This window comes from Octopus bimaculoides, chromosome 3 (genome assembly GCF_046866305.1).
Source record: "Octopus bimaculoides isolate indiv1 chromosome 3, ASM4686630v1, whole genome shotgun sequence".
In the NCBI taxonomy this organism is placed as follows: Eukaryota; Metazoa; Mollusca; class Cephalopoda; order Octopoda; family Octopodidae; genus Octopus; species Octopus bimaculoides.
The window spans coordinates 168,579,012-168,599,011 of record NC_142930.1 but is presented as its reverse complement, the minus strand read 5'-3'; the positions used below and the strand labels follow the sequence as shown (position 1 = coordinate 168,599,011).

The window sequence follows — 20,000 nt, the reverse complement described above, 5'->3', positions numbered from 1 at the left end:
TGTATATATGTATAGATATCTGTATGCATGTATATATATGTATATATGTGTACATATTACATGTACATCTATAAATATACAGGGATTAGCATTGAGTTGCTTCTCCAACATACTGAAAATTTAGAAATAGCAGTCAAAGAACAACTGATTCTAAACTACAAATTTTTCTCTAAATGGATGGCGATATTTATGGCACACATAGAACAAAAAACCGGAGGGGAAAGCATAAACAAAACAAGTCTTTAGTTAATCGGATACGATCGTTTCATGGTTAAGGGAATGAAAATTTCCCTATTCCAAATCATCAGTCCGATATTCTGATAAATTTGAAAATGTCTCGAAAAAAATTCACGGTAATCTTTGGCCATGCGACACCAAAAATCCATACATCTATATATATATATACATATACATCTACACATATGTATGCATATACATGTATGCATATAGATCTATATATATATATATCTATGCATATACGTGTACATATACATGTATATATAAACATATACATCTCTCTCTCTCACTCTCTCTCTCTCTCTCTCTCTCTCTCTCTCTCTCTCTCTCTTTGACTCTTTATCTATTTCTCTCTCTCTGAAAGTATCTATCATTACATTATCGAAATGTGATTGTTTCAGTTAGTGGAATAACGTGTACATATACATCTATATGTATACATATACATCTCTCTCTCTCTCTTTCTCTCTTTCTCTCTCTCTTTCTCTCTTTCTCTCTCTCTTTCTCTCTTTCTCTCTCTATTTCTCTCTTTCTCTCTCTCTTTCTCTCTTTCTCTCTCTCTCTGAAAGTATCTGTCATTACAGTATCGAAATGTGATTGGAACCCTAAGTAAGGCATGCGTAAAATTTGAATGAAATTGGTTGCGTAGTTCTCGAGCTTTAGGGATTCACACAGACAGATAGACAGACAGACACACATTCTCATTTATATATATATATAGATTATATGTATATGTATGTATGTATATATATATATATATATATATATATATATATATATATATATATATATATATATATATATATATATATATATATTTATATATATACATACATACATGCGTATACATACAGATATATACATACACACACATATACATACATACATACATGCATTCATATATATATATATATATATATATATATATATATATATATATATATATATAATGTTAATGTTTGTTTTGATGTTCAGTTATAATAGAATCAACCTTGCATTAATCTGATAAAATACTCTATACTGCTGTAGAGTACAAGTTTATCATTCTGAAGCAAGGATATTACTGACAGTGGTTTCGAAATTTCGGCCAGTTAAGGCAGTCCAAGAATGGCTTATCTGGCTGAAACTTTGAAGTCACTATCAATACTATTCTTGCTTAAGAATAATAAATATATATGTCTTTTATGTTTTAGTATCTTTAATATATATATATATATATATATATATATATATATATATATATATAATATAAGGATAAAATCTTTTAAAGAATTTATCAAGTAGTCAGCGTGAAAAAAACCTCATAAGGAAAAAAAAAACCCATCATTTTCTCCCCATAAATATATATAATATAATCTATATAAGGGCATTATTATAAAATAAAGCCTCACGCTTAGAGGGACTTGATAAGTCAAAATTACCAAAATAAGCACATGTTTACCGATCGCGGGGAATGCAACCTTCAAAGCTAACCTTCAAAGCCAACCTTCAAAGCTAACCTCCTAAAAACTTTTTTAGGAGGTTAGCTTTGAAGGTTGCATTCCCCGCGATCGGTAAACATGTGCTTATTTTGGTAATTTTGACTTATTAAGCCCCTCTAAGCGTGAGGCTTTATTTTATAATAATGCCCTTATATAGATTATATATATATATATATATATATATATATATATATATATATACACATACATAAACGTGTGTGTTTGTGTGTGCGTACGATGAAGAAGTGAGGTAAGGCAACAATAAAGCTAGTCTGCACTAAGTCCCTCCCACTATCACCAAACCTGGAGACACGCAATCTCGAAACGAACGTCTTCACCTCACCACATCTGCCATCCCCTCTCCCACCATTCATATTATTTAATAAAGTTTAATTAAAAGACAATTGAAAGCAATCGTTTCACGTTAAAGATATACGATAAGCATTGATATACATTTCCGTCTATCAAATCCACTCACATGGCATTGGTCGACCTGAGGCTATAGTAGAAGACACTTTCACAAATCTCAAATTGTCTCTGGCTGCCCAGTCCTGGCTAAGAAGGAATATATCCACGGACACGACAGAGTTGGGACTTACATACACTGGAAGCTATGCCAACACTATGGAATGACAACAGAAAAAAGATTGTATAAGCACACGCCAGAAAAGGTCACAGAAATCGAGAAAGCAACCATACTATGGGATATGCCAATACACACAGAGAAATTAATGCCAAAAGGCCAGATATAGTTGTCAGAGATCATGAAGAAAAAAATGCTTTCTAATTGATGTATCAATACCTACAGATAACAACCTTTCTCTAAAAGAAATGGAGAAACTTTCAAAATACAAAGATCTGGAAATAGAGGTAACTCGAATGTGGAATCTAAAAACAGAAACAATTCCTATCATAGTAGGCGCATTAGGTATGATAAAAAAAAAATATTCAGACAAATACATAACAAAAACACCAGGACTTAAAAATATATATAACATACAGAAAATTGCACTACTGGGCACTGCACACATCCTACGCAAAACACTTTCAATACAGTAACCATAAGAGCATCACAGCAAACCATATCACATACCCAAGGCACACAAAAAAGGAAAAACTTTCAAAAGACAAAGACCTGGAAATAGAGGTAACTTGAATGTGGAATCTAAAAACAGAAACAATTCCTATCATAGTAGGTGCCTTAGGTATAATAAAAAGATATTCAGACAAATACATAACAAAAACACCAGGACTTACAAATATATATAACATACAGAAAATTGCACTACTGGGCACTGCACACATCCTACGCAAAACACTTTCAATACAGTAACCATAAGAGCATCACAACAAACCACAGCACATACCCAAGGCGCACAGAGCTGCGCTCGGTAGTGAAGTGAAAGCACGTTATAAAAATAAAAGTACTGAACAATAATAATAATAATAATAATAATAATAATAATAATAATAATAATAATCTTACGCAAAATACTTTCAATACAGTAACCATAAGTGCATCACAGCAAACCACAGCACATACCCAAGGCTCTGTAATGAAGTGAAAGCACGTTATAAAAAGAAAACTACTGAATAATAATAATAATAATAATAATAATAATAATAATAATAATAATAATAATAATAATAATAATAATCTTACGCAAAATACTTTCAATACAGTAACCATAAGTGCATCACAGCAAACCACAGCACATACCCAAGGCTCTGTAATGAAGTGAAAACACGTTATAAAAAAAAAACTACTGAATAATAATAATAATAATAATAATAATAATAATAATAATAATAATAATAATAATAATAATAATAATAATAATCTTTTATACTCTAGGCACAAGGCCTGAAATTTTTGGGAAGGGGACCAGTCGATTAGATCGATTCCTGAAATCAACTGGTACTTAATTTATCGACCCTAGATGAAAAGCAAAGTCAACTTCGGCGGAATTTGAACTCAGAACGTAAAGAAAGACAAGATAGCGCTAAGTATTTCACCCGGTATAATAATAATAATAATAATAATAATAATAATAATAATAATAATAATGATAATAATAATAATAATGATGATGTCTCATAAACTGAAGAAAAAAACAAGGGTATGTTTTGTTTCCAATTACACTAGTTTGGCACAGATGAATTTTTTTCCGGCAAGAATGTTCGTTGTAACTTTGGCAGTAATTCTCAAAATAGACGCGTAAACGTAAAGTGTTCGGCTACACTTTACTATACTTTACTGGCCCAGGAATCAGTTCTGAGAGATACCATCTTATCGCCCCGTCCCACCTCTCTCATTCGACGTAACATTATCCTGTTGAGACACAATGCTACATGTACTTTGCTTAGACAATTTCGACTGAGCTTGTTTTGAAAGCGGCGAGCTGGCAGAAACGTTTAACGGTATTTCGTCTGCCGTTACGTTCTGAGTTCAAATTCCGCCGAGGTCGACTTTGCCTTTCCTCCTTTCGGGGTCGATAAATGAAGTACCAGTTACGCACTGGGGTCAATGTAATGGACTTAATCCCTTTGTCTGTCTTTGTTTGTCCCCTCTATGTTTAGCTCCTTGTGAGTAATAAAGAAATAAGAAACGTTAGAACGCCGGGCGAAATGCTCAGCGGTATTTCGTCTGTCTTTACGTTCTGATTTCAAATTCCACCGAGGTCGACCTTGCCTTTTACTCTTTCGGGGTCGATCAATTAAGAACTAGTTGCGTACTAGAGTCGATCCAATCGACTGGTCCCTTCCCCCAAAATTATGTGCCTAGGGTAGAAAATAATTCCTACTCAGCTTTTGTAACATAAGGCCTTTAGATTTCTGTTAAATCAATGTTTCTCAACCCTGTTTTGCTTGTAGACGGTCTTTGATTCCTATTTTACTCTACAAGACTCCCTTATTAATTCGGTTAAAGAATCATGTTATATTTTTATAATTAAATATTATAATAAATTGTATTAAAAATTGCTGAAATATTTTGTGTAGTGTAGAAGTAAAACTAATTTATAGCACAAATTATAACAGCAAAATCTAAGTTGGATACGAAGGGTCATAGGAAGCCTGGGTGCGGGACACTGTCTTGGACTCTACTTCGGTGCTAAATAACTTATGGAATGAACCAATGCAGGTGCCTCTATATGATCGATAGACCAGTTAGAAATAGACATGTAATCTCCCAAATCTCACAATACTTCTTTAAAATGAAGGACATATATCATAATTGAGTCCTGTTTCTCTGAAAAATAAAAAAAGAAAAATTGGATAGTCTCGGTTAGACTAGATTTATGTGACTGACTCAACAACAAGAACAAGAATAGAGTTGGGAAAAGCAATAACAACAACAATAACATTAGTAATTATGACAGCATCAACAGCAAAACATCATCATCATCATCATCATCATCATCATCCTCATCCTCATCCTCATCCTCATCATCATCATCATCATCATCATCATCATCATCATCAAGAACAACAACAGCAACAACGATAATATTTGTTGCAATATTGTTTCATATTTTGGTATTACACGGTTGTTGCAAGAAATTCCATTAATCCAATGCTTAGAAATCTTGGACAGATTGACAAATTATTTCATGGGAATTCCTTTCGAAGTAATCTCGGTGTCGTTTTAGTTGAATTCTTCGGCAGTTCAACACACAAATGAGTCTTGATATCTGTTTGCAAATGTGTATGAACATGGAGGTTGGTTCACAAACACGTCTAAACGGACCATGACTTGTTACCAAGCACGATGATTTCCTAACTGCATTAGTGTGCCGCAAGATGTGATCGCTGGTGATAGGGAAGAAACAACACCCATTCGGTCTACATTTAAAACCGAAAAGACAGCAACCAGATGAAATGAAGCGTGTTGCTCAAGGAGGCAACTTGACCCCTCGTAGCCTACCAATTGAACCCTGAAGATCATGAGCCGATCATAGCACTAAGATCACTAATTCGATTGATTACTTATTCAACCGCGGAGAAATAACCTCCGCTGTTGTTGACTGAGACAAGTAGAATATAAAGAGAAATGATACAAGATACTGCATAGTGCCAAAAGTCCGGTCATCTCCATCAGGATACCAGATACTACCACAGCTTGTATTTCAAGGATCCACAACACTTCAGTACCCTCCGAAAAAGCCGGAGAAATCTACATGCGGTGGATGTAGATGTCTCAAAAGAAAACTGGATCTCCTTCTGTCAATGCTTCCGTACGAACCTACCACGCGACAAGCAACACAAGATGAAGATAACACCTTCGAACTCCTTCATTCACTAAATACCACATAAGAGGAGGATTCAAATAGTAAAAGTCTCAGAAAGCTAACAGATGTGCCCCAGCATGGTCGCAGATCTCGCGCTGGAAGTAGTAAATAAAACGAAAGCGCCCATTACTTTTGACGTACATTTTAAATTATGCAGAAATAAGCATCTTTATAATGCACAATTAGTTCGTAAATATGTTTTATCAGCGCTTTATGTACAGTTTTTGTTAACATGAAACTCAAAACCGAGAATGTAAATAAATTAGTTTTTAAGAAGTATATAGAAAACTATACAAGTCTGCGTGTTAATATTTATGGCTATGTACGCGAAATGTATACATTCAGACATGTGTATATATACATACCTGTGCCCACGTGCACGCAAACGTAAGCCTGTGTGTGATATACATACATATATACATACATACATACATACGTACATATATATATATATATATATATATATATATATATATATATATATATGTGTGTGTATATATATATATATATATATATGTGTGTGTATATACGTATATGCGTGTGTGTATGTAAATATATTATATATATATGCAGACTTACACACACACACACACACACACACACACACACACACACACACACACATATATATATATATATATATATATATATGTATACATATATATAAATATATAAATATATACATACATATATACATTTATATCTACATATATTTTCGTATACATGTATATGAATAGACGCATCTATATTTATCTTTATATTTAAACATATAAATGTCGTCTTTGTGAATTTCCGGTAACTTCATTTTCCGGTTTACACATAGATTTTAGAAAACACTCACACACACACACACATACACATACACACAAACACAGGCAGACACATATGCACACGCACACACACACACACAAACCTAAGCACTGAAGAAATCACCCACGCTGCTGACGTTTGTGACCTCGTTGGATCTTTTCGTCCTAGGTTTATTTAAAAGAACTTCCCTTTCACTCACTTTGGCCTCCACAGGGACAACGCTCTGGCAATATCGAGAGGGGCAAACGACCACGAGATAAGCTTCGAAAGGAACTCACCGGCACCAGTAATTCGTTTGGTCACAAAAGAAACCAACCTGAAAACGTTGGATTTCCTTGACGTGACTTTGGACTTCGATTCCGGTAACTATAGACCCTTTTGATAGCCAAATGAGAGGCTATAATATATTAGCGCGGACTCCTGTCATGCAGCCATTGTATTCAAGAACCTGCTGAAGAATCTCCAACCTATCTTCAAATGAAGGATTTTTAGACGACGCCACCCCATACTACAATGAATCACTGAGTGCAATCGGTTATAAGGAAAGGATTAGTTATACACTAACCTCTAACCCGTCCAAGAGTAATCACACCGGAAAGTCCCGTGGTTTTCATTGCCCTTCTTAAGTATTAAAACCAGCTTTGGGAAGATTTTCCCTAACTTTATAGGCAAGCACTTCCCTAGTATAAACACATCCAGTAATATATATAATAGGCACAGTCGAAAGGTTTCGTTTAGCTGTCAAATCAGTGTAAGAAATATATTAGTGCGTAGGCCCACACCTGAGACAGAGCCAGGATGTTCGTGTAGGGGTTATACAACATGTTCACTGAACGGCCACTGTAACACGGACACCCTCGTATAAGAGGCAGATAACAGAAATAAGACCAAATGGGCAACCAAACGTGCGAAAGTCTGTGGGAGCAACTGAAGGTCCCTTCTGGACTCGATATAACAACCACAAATCCGCCTTCAACATTCGGAACAGACTAAAATTTCATAAACTTGGCCAAATGTGTATAGCCGATGAAAGAAAGCTTCATGAAATGCAACAAACATAAAGTGGAGGATTTTAGAGAAATATAAAGCTTACTTCAATAGCAAAAGGGAGTGAAAATTGTGCCTGACTAAGAAAAGTGTCATATTAAAGAACTCTGAGCATCCAGGCATCTATCTGAACAGAAGAAGTGAAATTTTTAATCCTTGCCCACATGAAAGGAAGTAAATCCTATCATACCTACGTGTCCCGTCGTGTCTGTAACTTCCAGACGCCCTAACTTCGTCCCTGCCACACCAGTATCCGGCAAAGCGCTTGACCAAAACATACAGACCAAAACATACACAAACGCACTCACAGACACACACGCGCCCTAACACGGCAGTCATCAACACAACAAACTCTTTTCTGCCACTGAGAATAAGTCGCCACACATATAGCATCCCGACACACACTCCGTACCGACATAAATGCCTCCCAAGAATTTAACCAAAGTATTTAACCAAAGCATAAACAAAAAACATACAAATGAAAACACAGATGTTTATGCGGCGTTTGGGTACCGACGCCCTGAACCCGAAAATGCTACACATTTAGTACCACTGCAAACATCCCATTTCTACAAGAACACCAACTCTAAAACACGCGCACATCTCCCATAAACATTTTTCCAGAAAGTTCTTGTCGCCTTACAACATCCACAAAGGAAGTGTTTGGGGCCAAGGGACATAACTCTCAACACCTGCTCAGTTCGCTTCGTCGTCTTTTCCCCAGAAACTACACACCGGATGTGACTTTTTACCTCCAACAATAGAGAGCAGTCGCTATATTCCATAACTGTCATATCTGAAGAGCGCAGGGTTACATAACCGGGCTTTTACTTAACACTCCATCGGATCCCTAATGCGAAACCAATTGGTAAGATCGACTGAAATGGATATATAATACTGTACACTTTGATTAATATACTTATTGGATTGGGCTCACAGCCTAGTGGTTAGGGTGTTGCACTCACGATCGCTAGATCGTGATTTCAGTTCCTAGACCGCGTGGTGCATTGTGTTCTTAAGGAAAACAATTCGTTTCGCGTTACTCTGCGATCACTTCGACGCCTAACACGTGATAGACGGTGCATGTGTTCAGCCAACGTCGATTTCATGGAGAGAGAGAGAGAGAGAGAGAGAGAGAGAGAGAGAGAGAGAGAGAGAGAGAGAGCTAGTGTGCAACATATGCATTTGATCACTATAAAGAAGACATTTTTGTGCAGGTCGTTCGGCAAAAGCTGAATGCTCATACTACATCCTCGACGAGACAGTTCATCACATACATACATACATACATACATACATACATACATACATACATACATACATACATATATGTAAGTATGTATGTTTCCACACAGACATACACGCATACATATATCTATGAGTGTGTGTATGTGTGTGTATGCGTAAACGCATATTTAAACACATATACACTTACTCACACACACACACACACACACACACACACACACACACACACACACACACACACACACACACATATATATATATATATATATATATATATATATATATATGTAAGTGTGTGTTAAAGTACGCACATCTGTTTGAGGTTAAGGGGAGTCTCGTGCCAAGGATATCTTCTCTCATTCTTCTCTCGCCGTCTCTCCTATTAAAACTTCAGCCTTCTTTCTTTCTTTCTTGTCACGTGTCCAGCCGACCCTCTCCTTATAAAATCCAGACAATCGATGCACGTAAGACTGAATCCCGTAACTTAACACGCCTATGTATGCTGCTCGTTACTAGCAAAAATAATAAAAACAGTAATGAAGAAAAGAGCTGCTAGAAATAGTAGCCAAATTCCCTCTCAAATCATACGGTACCATCTTTAAAATGGAGTAGTGCGTAATAGAGGATGTACCACTAGATACTGCAAAAACTAAACAGCATGGTCACGGCTGGTATGGCTTTGATCATGGGTTTGCTTATTTAGGGTTAACCATTCGGTTAAACTACTACTACTACTACTACTGATGATAATGATGATGATGATGATGATAATAATAATAATAATAATAATAATAATAATAATAATAATAATAATAATAATAATAATAATAATGATAATAATAATAATAATAATAATAATAATAATAATAATAATAATAATAATAATAATAATAATAATGATAGGGTAGCAACAGCAGGAGCCGCACCAGCGGCATCAGCTAAGGAGAGCCGCCTACTGGTAATCCACCACACACTCAGTGATCATTAGCGATTGCATGGCTGCTTGCTAGCTGGCAGATTCTCCGATTACATCAATGCCAGATGATAGAGATGATGATGCTCGGCTACTGATGTACAGAACTTACTGTTTTCTTAATTAACAGCACCTGACTCGAGTTGCTCTCTATTCTTCCCTTCTACTTGTTCTTCCATTTATTTCTTCAGTTTTATTCTTTTATTTTTAGCGACGTGTGAAGATGTGATGTTGTGATGTTTGTGTATTTCTCTAAAATAACAATGTGGTTACGAAGTTCGCTCCACAACACATAATTTCAGATGCCGTTCAAATGCGCGACACCTTGGGCAAGTGTCACCTTCTGTTGTTAGGCAAAAGCCTTGTGAGTGAATATGGCAGACGGAAACTGTGTGGAAGTATGACTTGAAACTACATCTTTGTATTTGGGCTCCGTGTACCATTTCTCCGTTTTTTTCGTCCTTGTTTTCGTATACATTCACTTGCTTTCTTCCAAAGAATCTAGTGCTCTTAGCTTAGATTTTCCTGGGGCCGGCCAGATTGCAGGAGTCTCGAATGTAACCGGCCGATACTGCATCGACGATCTGGAACGCAACTGACAATACAAAGCTCCGAATGAAGGTCGCCAGCTGGCAGAACCGTTAGCACGCCGGGCGAAATGCTTAGTAGTATTTCGTCTGCCGTTACGTTCTGAGTTCAAATTCCGTCAAAGTCGACTTTGCCTTTCATCCTTTCGGGGTCGAAAAATTAAGTACCAGTTACACACTGGTTCGATGTAATCGACTTAATCCCTTTCTCTGTCCATGTTTGTCCCCTCTATGTTTAGCCCCTTGAGGACAATAAAGAAATAAGAAAGCTCCGAATGACCCCTTCCTTGTTTTTCCCTGTCCTTTTTTTGTATCGTCTAACTGTCCGGATGTTTTGCTGTCGTCGGATATGTTTTTGTTCCAATTTTTGCTTTGTTGATATGTTGATATATATATATATATATATATATATATATATATATATATATATATATATATATATATATATGTATATATAGTGGTCAACGTTATATATAAATATATATATATATATATATAATATATAGTTTTAGGGAAAATAACCAATTATCAAGAACTCATCGATGAAAATCCACTATCACATATAGAAAAAATAATAATTAAAAGCACAATAAATGAGTATAATATAAAGTAAAGTAAATATCATAAGATAAATATGATAAAAAGATTACACGTGTTTCATAACCAATTTTCAAATAGAAAAGAAATTTAAATCGATTTTATTATATTTATCTTATGATATTTACTTTACTTTATATTCTACTCATTTATTGTGCTTTTAATTATTAATTTTTCTATATGTGATAGTGGATTTTCATCGATGAGTTCTTGAAAATTGGTTATTTTCCCTAAAACTATATATTTTATATATACTTTATCTATAAGGCTCAATTTAATTTTAATTTTTTATTATAAATTGATTTTAATTGAGTTTTTTACCTGTAATTTTGGATTTTGTCCCTAATATTATTATATATATATATATATATATATATATATATATATATATGGGAGATTATACAAAAAATAACAACAGACGAGGACAGGTGGTGTAAATAACAAAAGTATATATTAGTATATAAAAGTATATATTATATATATTTATATATATATATATAAACGTAGATAGATAGGTAGGTATGAATTGTATTCAAAGTTTCATTATTCTTTGTTTCACTTCATTATTATGCAAACACACACACACACACACACACACACACACACACACACACACGCACGCACACACACATACACACAAACACAGGCACATACAATCACACACGCACGCATACAATATTTATATAGTTGGTAGTAATGCGCTTTTTTTTTTTTGATTTAACGGCATTTCGATAGCTGAATGTATCCTGCGAACAACATAGATATGATATTCCTTGAAAGAGAAAAATTCAGTGCTTTTCTTTCTTTTTATTTTCTTAATATAATTAATTCTTAATTTCTTGAAAGTTTCTCAGTGACAACATTAGGCTACTTTGTTTTCGTTCTCTAAGACGAAATTTCTACTCATTCAAAAATTATTTTTGCTTACGTCATTCAACGCATCACTACCTGCCAAAACAATCTAAATTTATGGCATTGGCATATTGTATTACTCTCCTTGGCTCACTAACTTTATAATTAGGCAAAGTAAAACATTCCAAATGAATTCGTATCCCATTTTCTATTTGTAAAAATGATTGTCTGCTGGTCTTGGCTGGCTTCAAAAGACTGTTCCTCGCTAATGCTTTCTAAATATGCTGAACCATCGCTAGGATGCTTTCTTGTTTTCTTTTTATGCCTCACCAGCGTTACCTAAGCTTTGCAAATGATGATCAGATATTACCCACTATACCTGAACAAATTTTGACGTGGGAATGTAAAAATGGATGGATGAAGGCGTGTGGTCTAGGGCTTAGGGTATTACATTCACGACCACACGATCGCTGGATCATGGGTTCAATTTCCAGATCGGGTGTAGCGTTGTGTTCTTGAGTAAAACACTTCATTTCACCTTCCTCCAATCCACTCAACTGCGAATGGGTCAACCTCTGACGTAGTAGCCTTCCGATAAGGGGGTGATGTTGGCCCGCTCACCCGACCAGCGGGGTGGAGTCATTCGCATCATGACCAGTGTTGTATTGCAACATCCGATAGTCTCGTCCATAACGTCATACATATATATGTATGTATGTATGTATGTATGTATTTATGTATGTATGTATGTATGTATGTATTTATGTATGTATGTATGTATGTATGTATGTATGTATTTATGTATGCATATTTGCAAGTATGTATGTATTCACGTATGTATGAATGTATGTATGAATGTATAAGTGTAAGTATGTATGCATGTTTCTATGTATGAATGTATAAATGTGTGTATGCGTGTATGTATGAATGTATAAATGTATGCATGCATGTATAACTGTATGTACGTGTGTATGCATGTATGCCTGTGCTATGTAGCAAGGTTCTCGTGGATGATTTGTCACAATACATCATAATTTATGTTTTGCTCAAAACTATTCTGATTGATTACCTGTTATTAGCATTGTTCAATGTCGGTGTTAATGCAGTCGTCATTTTATGCCTCTTTAGCCATCCTAGCTGAGATACTTGCCGAATAAAGTCACATTTTTCTATAATTATATTTGGTACAAATGAGTATAATCTAAATACGAGTATATCTGACAGTCTTGTTAACTCTAATTAGCAGATTATATTTTGGTAACGCATGATAGAATGTTGCGAAAACTCTACCTATTCTGTTTAGGAATGCAGAGAGGCTGTTAGTCTTTAATAATGTTGTTTTATTGGGTACCACCAGGTTATTTCAGTTCAGTATGGAGTATGTTGGTGTTCTTAATTATATTTTAACACAGCCAAATTCCGAGAAAGTAATCAAAGAGCGGTTTGAAAAAAACATGCCGGTATTTATTTGCTTAAATACACAACCGTATGTAAGAGATACTCCCATTATTGGTGGTTGCTGCTGGTTTGATGGTGGTGGTGTTTGATGGGGATGGGAATGTAACGGTGTAGTGGTGGTGGCGGTGGTGGTGAGGTTTAGCTCAAAGTCACCTTATTCCAGCAGATCTATAATGAAAGGTTTCCCACGGTTAAGCATTGCTTGAATGAGAGTTGGATGTTATTTGTAGCAACCTCAACTTATTCAAACACTTTATTATTTCCCTGTTGGATTGAGCAATATTTCTTTCTTCGGGAGAAAGTCACTATTATAAGTGATGGGGGTGGGGTGGGGGAAGAGACAAATTGCAGACAATAAAGGGTCAATCATATACACCCACCTGTGTATCATGTGTGGTGGCTTAAATGACAATGTGCTCCCTATGGGGACATTTTCGTTTTCCTCTATTTTTGCGTTGTGAGTTCAAATCGCTCCTAGGTCAACATTGGGATTCATTCTTACATAATCGATAAAATGAAGTAAATTAGAATCGAATTATTTGATTGACTTCCTATCCCTGAATAGCTTCCACTTATTTGAACTAGTTTGTCAGAAATAGTTTGCGTTCAAATCTCCAACCGTGGCCAATTCTGGCTTTCATCGTTCTACGTTGATAAGACGATATTTACTGTTATCAACATAATCCATAAAAATCTCTCAGTAATGTCTAGATATTATCGATTAGTGGTTCCTAACAGTGGGACGCTTCTTTATCGTTTGTCGTCGTCTTCGTAATGGTTTCTATGTGCAAGAATCTCCCCGAGAACTACGTTAAGGGTACGCACGTCTGTGGAGTGCTCAGCCACATGCATGTTAATCTCACCAGCAGAGTCATTCATTGATCGGATCAACTGGAACACTCATAGTCGTAAACGACGGAATGCCATTTCCGTTGACTAACTTCAACTCAACCTTGATCGAGTTGACAAGATCAAAGACAATCCAGTCGTGACAATCACATCTTTTTTCCATCTTCAGGGATCCCAAGATCATATTAGCACACGTGAAACTTTGAAGGTGGAAGAGAATAATGTGATGGGCATTCAACTGCTATTACTAGCAAGTGAAATAAGCAGCTGAAAGCCACCCACATTATCTCACATAAGTAATGGATTAAATGACTCAATGTAATTCTCGTCCTACGCACAATTTCACTTGTTTCATCTTTCGTTCTAATGGAATCATATCTGTTTACGTCTATACAATATTTAAACATGTAGGCGGTAGAACTTGGCACATTGTATAATCCTGGCTTTCTTTACGATGCTAATACACAATACACATAGTTAACGTTTACAAACAAGACGAACAGTAATAATCGTCGTTGATCACAATGTCAGCCAGAAATACCGGGAGAAAGCAAAACGATTAATGTAAGAGAACAACTTACAGCTGGCAACACACACACATACGCATGTATATGCAATTCATATGTATGATGTATATGTATAAATATGTATATATATACATATAAATGTATACACACACATACATATACCCATATATATATATATATATATATATATATATATATATATATATATATATATATATATATATATATACACACACACACAGACATGCATGTGGAATTCATAGAAGTGTTTTTCGGCAAAACTGACAGTCACCCAATGCCCTTCGATGAAAAGCAACTCCACACAGGAATGGTTTCTGTGTGCTTGACTGTGGGCGCGATACGAGCCTCATCATAGCGTTCAACTTGCTGCCTTCTGACGAGCCTTTTTTCCAGATGTCCCAAACAATTGAAATGGTGCTTCATCAGAAAAAATCACTTTGTTCCATTGTTCACTAGACCCATTTATATATTTTCTGCAAAAGGCAAGCCTTCTTTCACGTTTTTCTTGGACAAAAAAGTTCCTTTGAAGCATTCCGTGAAACGAGACCATTGTCAAGAAGCCATCGTGAAACAGTTCCAGCTGAAATGCTGGCAAAAGCTGATTCCCACTCTTTAGCAAGTCTTTGCTGGTGGCACTTTGATTCCTCAATGAAATTCTCACTGAAGCCCTGTCTTGAGGGTCACAGGACAGATGTTGACGACCAGGGGCCTTCTTCAGAGCTATGGATCCTGTTTCTTTGAAAGTTTTTTTTTTATAATCCTGTACTCAGTTCTTTCAGGTGCAATGCCTTTAGCAACAATATCCTGCGTTGTTAGGCCATTTTGGTAGAGAGAAATTATTGACGGACTGCAATAAAAGAAAAATTTTTGTGAGGAAAAAGAGCATTCATTAATTAAAAATCAATCATAAAAGACTCATGACATCATACATAACTTTACTTAGTGTTCTGATGACTAATTATTAGTTGATTAGTGTTCATATGATTCCAACATGAAATCATGAAGTGGAATGTGATTTCCACTTGTAGGGAACATAACCAATTCCGCAAACTGATGATTATTTTGCAATATCTATTGGTTTCCAACAGTTTTTCTTTCAAATCTTATTGGATTAAAGATAATCTGTTAAAATAATATTAAATCATTAACATTTACATTTTTCATACGAAATAGCGAAAAAAACGGTGTTTGCGAAAATCATTGGCCACGACTGTATGTACATACATATATATATATGTACATACATATATATATGTACATACATATATATATATATATGTACATACATACGTATGCATGTCTGTCTGTCTGTCTGTCTGTATGTATGTATGTATGTATTATTATTATTTCAAGATTTCGTGCCAAGAGAGTAAGGGCTGGTTTCTAATCTAGATCCAAAGGTCCTTCTTTGAAATTTCAAAATCAACAGCAGGGTCATTTTGTATGTATGTATACGTGCAAATTTGTATATTTCGTTTTATGTATATATTCTCATGAATATAGATGTATACTTAGACATGCTCATATATACTTAAGTGATAAACTTCTGGAAAGTTTTACAGATGTTTGTAGTTCCAGTGATCGATTCGATCTGTAGTCTTTGAATCAGCTTTCTCCTTTCTGGTTTAGAGAAGCCTAATTTCTCAACATTGGGATTTAGGCTGTGTGTTACATATCCCAGGACCCCCGATAATTACAGATATAAGCTTGAACTTATAATCTGGATAGATAAACTGCAATTTTTGATGGCTTTATGTTAACATCCGTTGGGCAGCTGATTTCCGCAACTTCACATAGGTTCTCTTCTCTATCACACTCATTATATTAAGTCTATTGCGTTTACATTTTATTGAAGATTTCACTGGGATATTCCACCGGTAATCCTTTTTATTATGAGTGACTATGGCTTCCACCATACTGTGGGCCCTTATTTCTTTGTCCTTGGTGTAATATTTTCCACGGATCCCATTATACAGCGACCTAGCTACAAGATCATATCTGATCGATAGATAATACCGTGATGACATTTTCAGACTAACTCCATAAAGTCTGCATCGGTTGTCACATTTTCCTGCATCTCTGTCCCTTTTGTGAATCAAGTACTTGGTTGATATTTCCTGTTCCTGGATTGCAGACGCATATCCTTTAAAGTGAGAAGTAGTAAACCGGCTATTGATCCACGATACACTCCTTTGATGATCAATGTTACGATCATCTTGAAGCTTTCTACTAACATATCCATGCATGGTCTTCTGCTCATATAGGCTCATTCTTTCATCTGGTGACTCACTGCGGTAGAGTCGTATGGCTTCTTTGGGTTATCAGACAAGGAATGCTGCTGAAGGAACTGCTTTCCAAATCTTAGGCTGTTATATATGTATGTATGCATGTACGTATGTCATTATTACGTTTATCTCAAGATTTCTTGCCAATAGAGAAAGAATCGGTTTCTAACCTAGTTCAAGGCTCTTTCATTGGAATTTCTACATCAACAACAGGGTATATTTGTATGTATGTATGTATGTAGGTATGTATGTAGCATATGGTACAATTATATACAGGGCAAATTTTGGCCATTCCTCCGCAGGCTGAAAAAAATGATGAGCAACCTTAATCGATTTCCGAACCTTATTGTGTTTTCATCAGAGGCGTCTACATCATTCTGACAGTGTCCCGAGAAACAAGTAGCCAAACTGTTTACATACTCAGCAAATGCAATTATTCAATGAAGGAATCCCTAATTTGCATACCTAAATTGTCTAACACTCTATAAATATCAGCGGCATGTCAACGTGGATGTATGTTTGTGCAGATTTGTATGTCTTATGTGTATACTCTCATGCATATAATTGCATATCTAGACATGCTCATATATATTTAAATGATAGACTTCTGGAAATTCTACATATTTTTACAGTTCCCGTGAAGGATTGGATCTGTAGTTTTCGAATTAGCTTACTCCTTTCTGGCTTTGAGAAGCCTAATTTCTTAAGACTGGTATTTAGGCAATGTGTTCCATATCCCAGGGCCCCAATAATTACAGGTTTATACCTGTAATTATTGGGGCCCTGGGATATGGAACAAATTTCTCAATAGTTCAACATAGGTATTCACTTTTCCACTGATCTTCAGCTTTATGTTAACATCCGGTGGGCAGCTAATTTCCACAACTGTGCAATTTCTCTTCTCTATCTATACTATGTATGTATGTATGTATGTATGACGGTATGTATGTATGTATGTATGTACAATATAAGACTAGCACTGCTGTAAAATGTGTATCTAATTTGACTTGAGTATAATTTGAAATGATGAATGTCCATTGTTTTAGGAAATATGTGGCAGTAAAATCTACCAGTTGCATAATGATGTTTTATTTTGTCATCAGTGTGGCGTTGCACAACATTTTTCTGTTACGTTCGCAAAGTATATTTTTGTGTGAAGAAATTCTTTAATTTTAATGTTATCACGCGGAAGGCAAAATGACAGCACGTCCGTTTTCTATTCTTGTTATTATTCTGAGAGTTATTTTCGTAGTTAAACTTAATATTTTCTAGATTATTTGTAAATACTTTTGTTTCGTTTTATTTGTGCGTGTAAAGACCTTGTAAAATTGTTTATATAACGTGTGTTAATGTATCGTCTGTCTTTCTTGATTGTGTTTAAAAGTGTTGAGATATTATTTCTGTTTAGAGAATTTATTGTTCGCACCAGAATTCTAGCCAAGATAGTCCTCCCTTCTTTTTTATGTTATATTCTGTATTTATTTTAATGTTTAAACATTAGAGTAGACTGTAGTGGGGGTAGTTTTTGAGGAAGGTTCGCTACAATTTTTTGCGAATCAAATGACCAGACAGGTGATTACCCACGGAATGTTAGAACCACATAGAGTCATCGTCTCTAACTGGCGACATTGTCGTGTCGCCTTCGCTAGAAAATGCAAGCAGGAGGAAGTGCCTCCTTTCCCAGCTAAAATGTAGCAATGTCATCATGGACATGAGGTGTTGCATAGGAATGAGAGAGAAAGAGAGAGAGAGAGAGAGAGAGAGAGTGAGAGAGAGAGAGAGAGAGAGAGAGAGAGAGAGAGAGAGAGAGAGCGGGGAGGAGAGAATGAGAGAGAGCGGGGGGAGAGAGAATGAGAGCAAAGAAACGTGATATATAGATATTAAAATAATGCATATTGTTAACGTATTCTTTGAAGTAATGAGGCTTAAATTTTGTAAATTAATTGCATCCTATTCTTCAGGAAAGATACTTTTTGACCTTGACCTGCCTGTCACAGCTGAAATGTGGCTTCGGAGGGCGACTCAGATGAGTCAGCGAAAAGATCTGGAAGCTGCTACACTCTTCCAGAAAATCCGAGTCCATCGATTATATCATCCCCTGGTGAAAGATTCTAAAGTGAAAGTAGATTTTACAGAATTTGGACGTGCCGTAGTGGCGAGACAAGATATAAAGGCTGGTGATGTAGTCCTTGCTGATCAACCTGCGGTTTTTGCTCAGCTATTAGAGAAGGATCCGGTGTTGGCCTGTCCAAATTGTGCCAAGTCTATGATGTCAGCACAAGATTACTTCGGTTCAAGTGCTTTAAAAAAGAATAAAACTCTAAAAGGTAAGTCACATCTACCACTGTATTAGTCCACACTAACCAAATTCTTGAACTGTCATTTCCTAAAATGGAATTCATCTCTCGTCTATTGGGATCATATTCAATATTACCGTTTAACAATCGGCCAAAATTAGAAACTCGGAGAAACGATGTGCGAGTTTCTGCTTCCAATAAATTATTGTTAAATAAAATTATTTCCTTTATTATGCAATCTCGTTTCTTCTTGTCTAGCATAAAGTGTATACACACACATGCGTATACATATATATGCATATGTATGTACACAATGTATTTATATGTATATATATATATATATGTATATATATATATGTTTATATATACATATATATATGTGTGCGTATATATGTATATATATGTATGTATGTGTATATATGCGTTTTTTTTTTTAATACTG

The 20,000-nt window shown here is 35.4% G+C and overlaps 1 protein-coding gene across 1 annotated transcript in view; it reads left to right on the top strand.

Moving 5' to 3' along the window:
• Nucleotides 1-20,000, top strand: part of LOC106876117 (uncharacterized) — a 77,042-nt gene that overhangs the window by 39,084 nt on the left and 17,958 nt on the right. Inside the window, exon 3 of the mRNA XM_052965970.2 lies at nucleotides 19,223-19,588. Within this exon, the coding sequence (XP_052821930.1) occupies nucleotides 19,223-19,588 (366 nt within the window). The remainder of the gene's footprint in view (nucleotides 1-19,222; nucleotides 19,589-20,000) is intronic.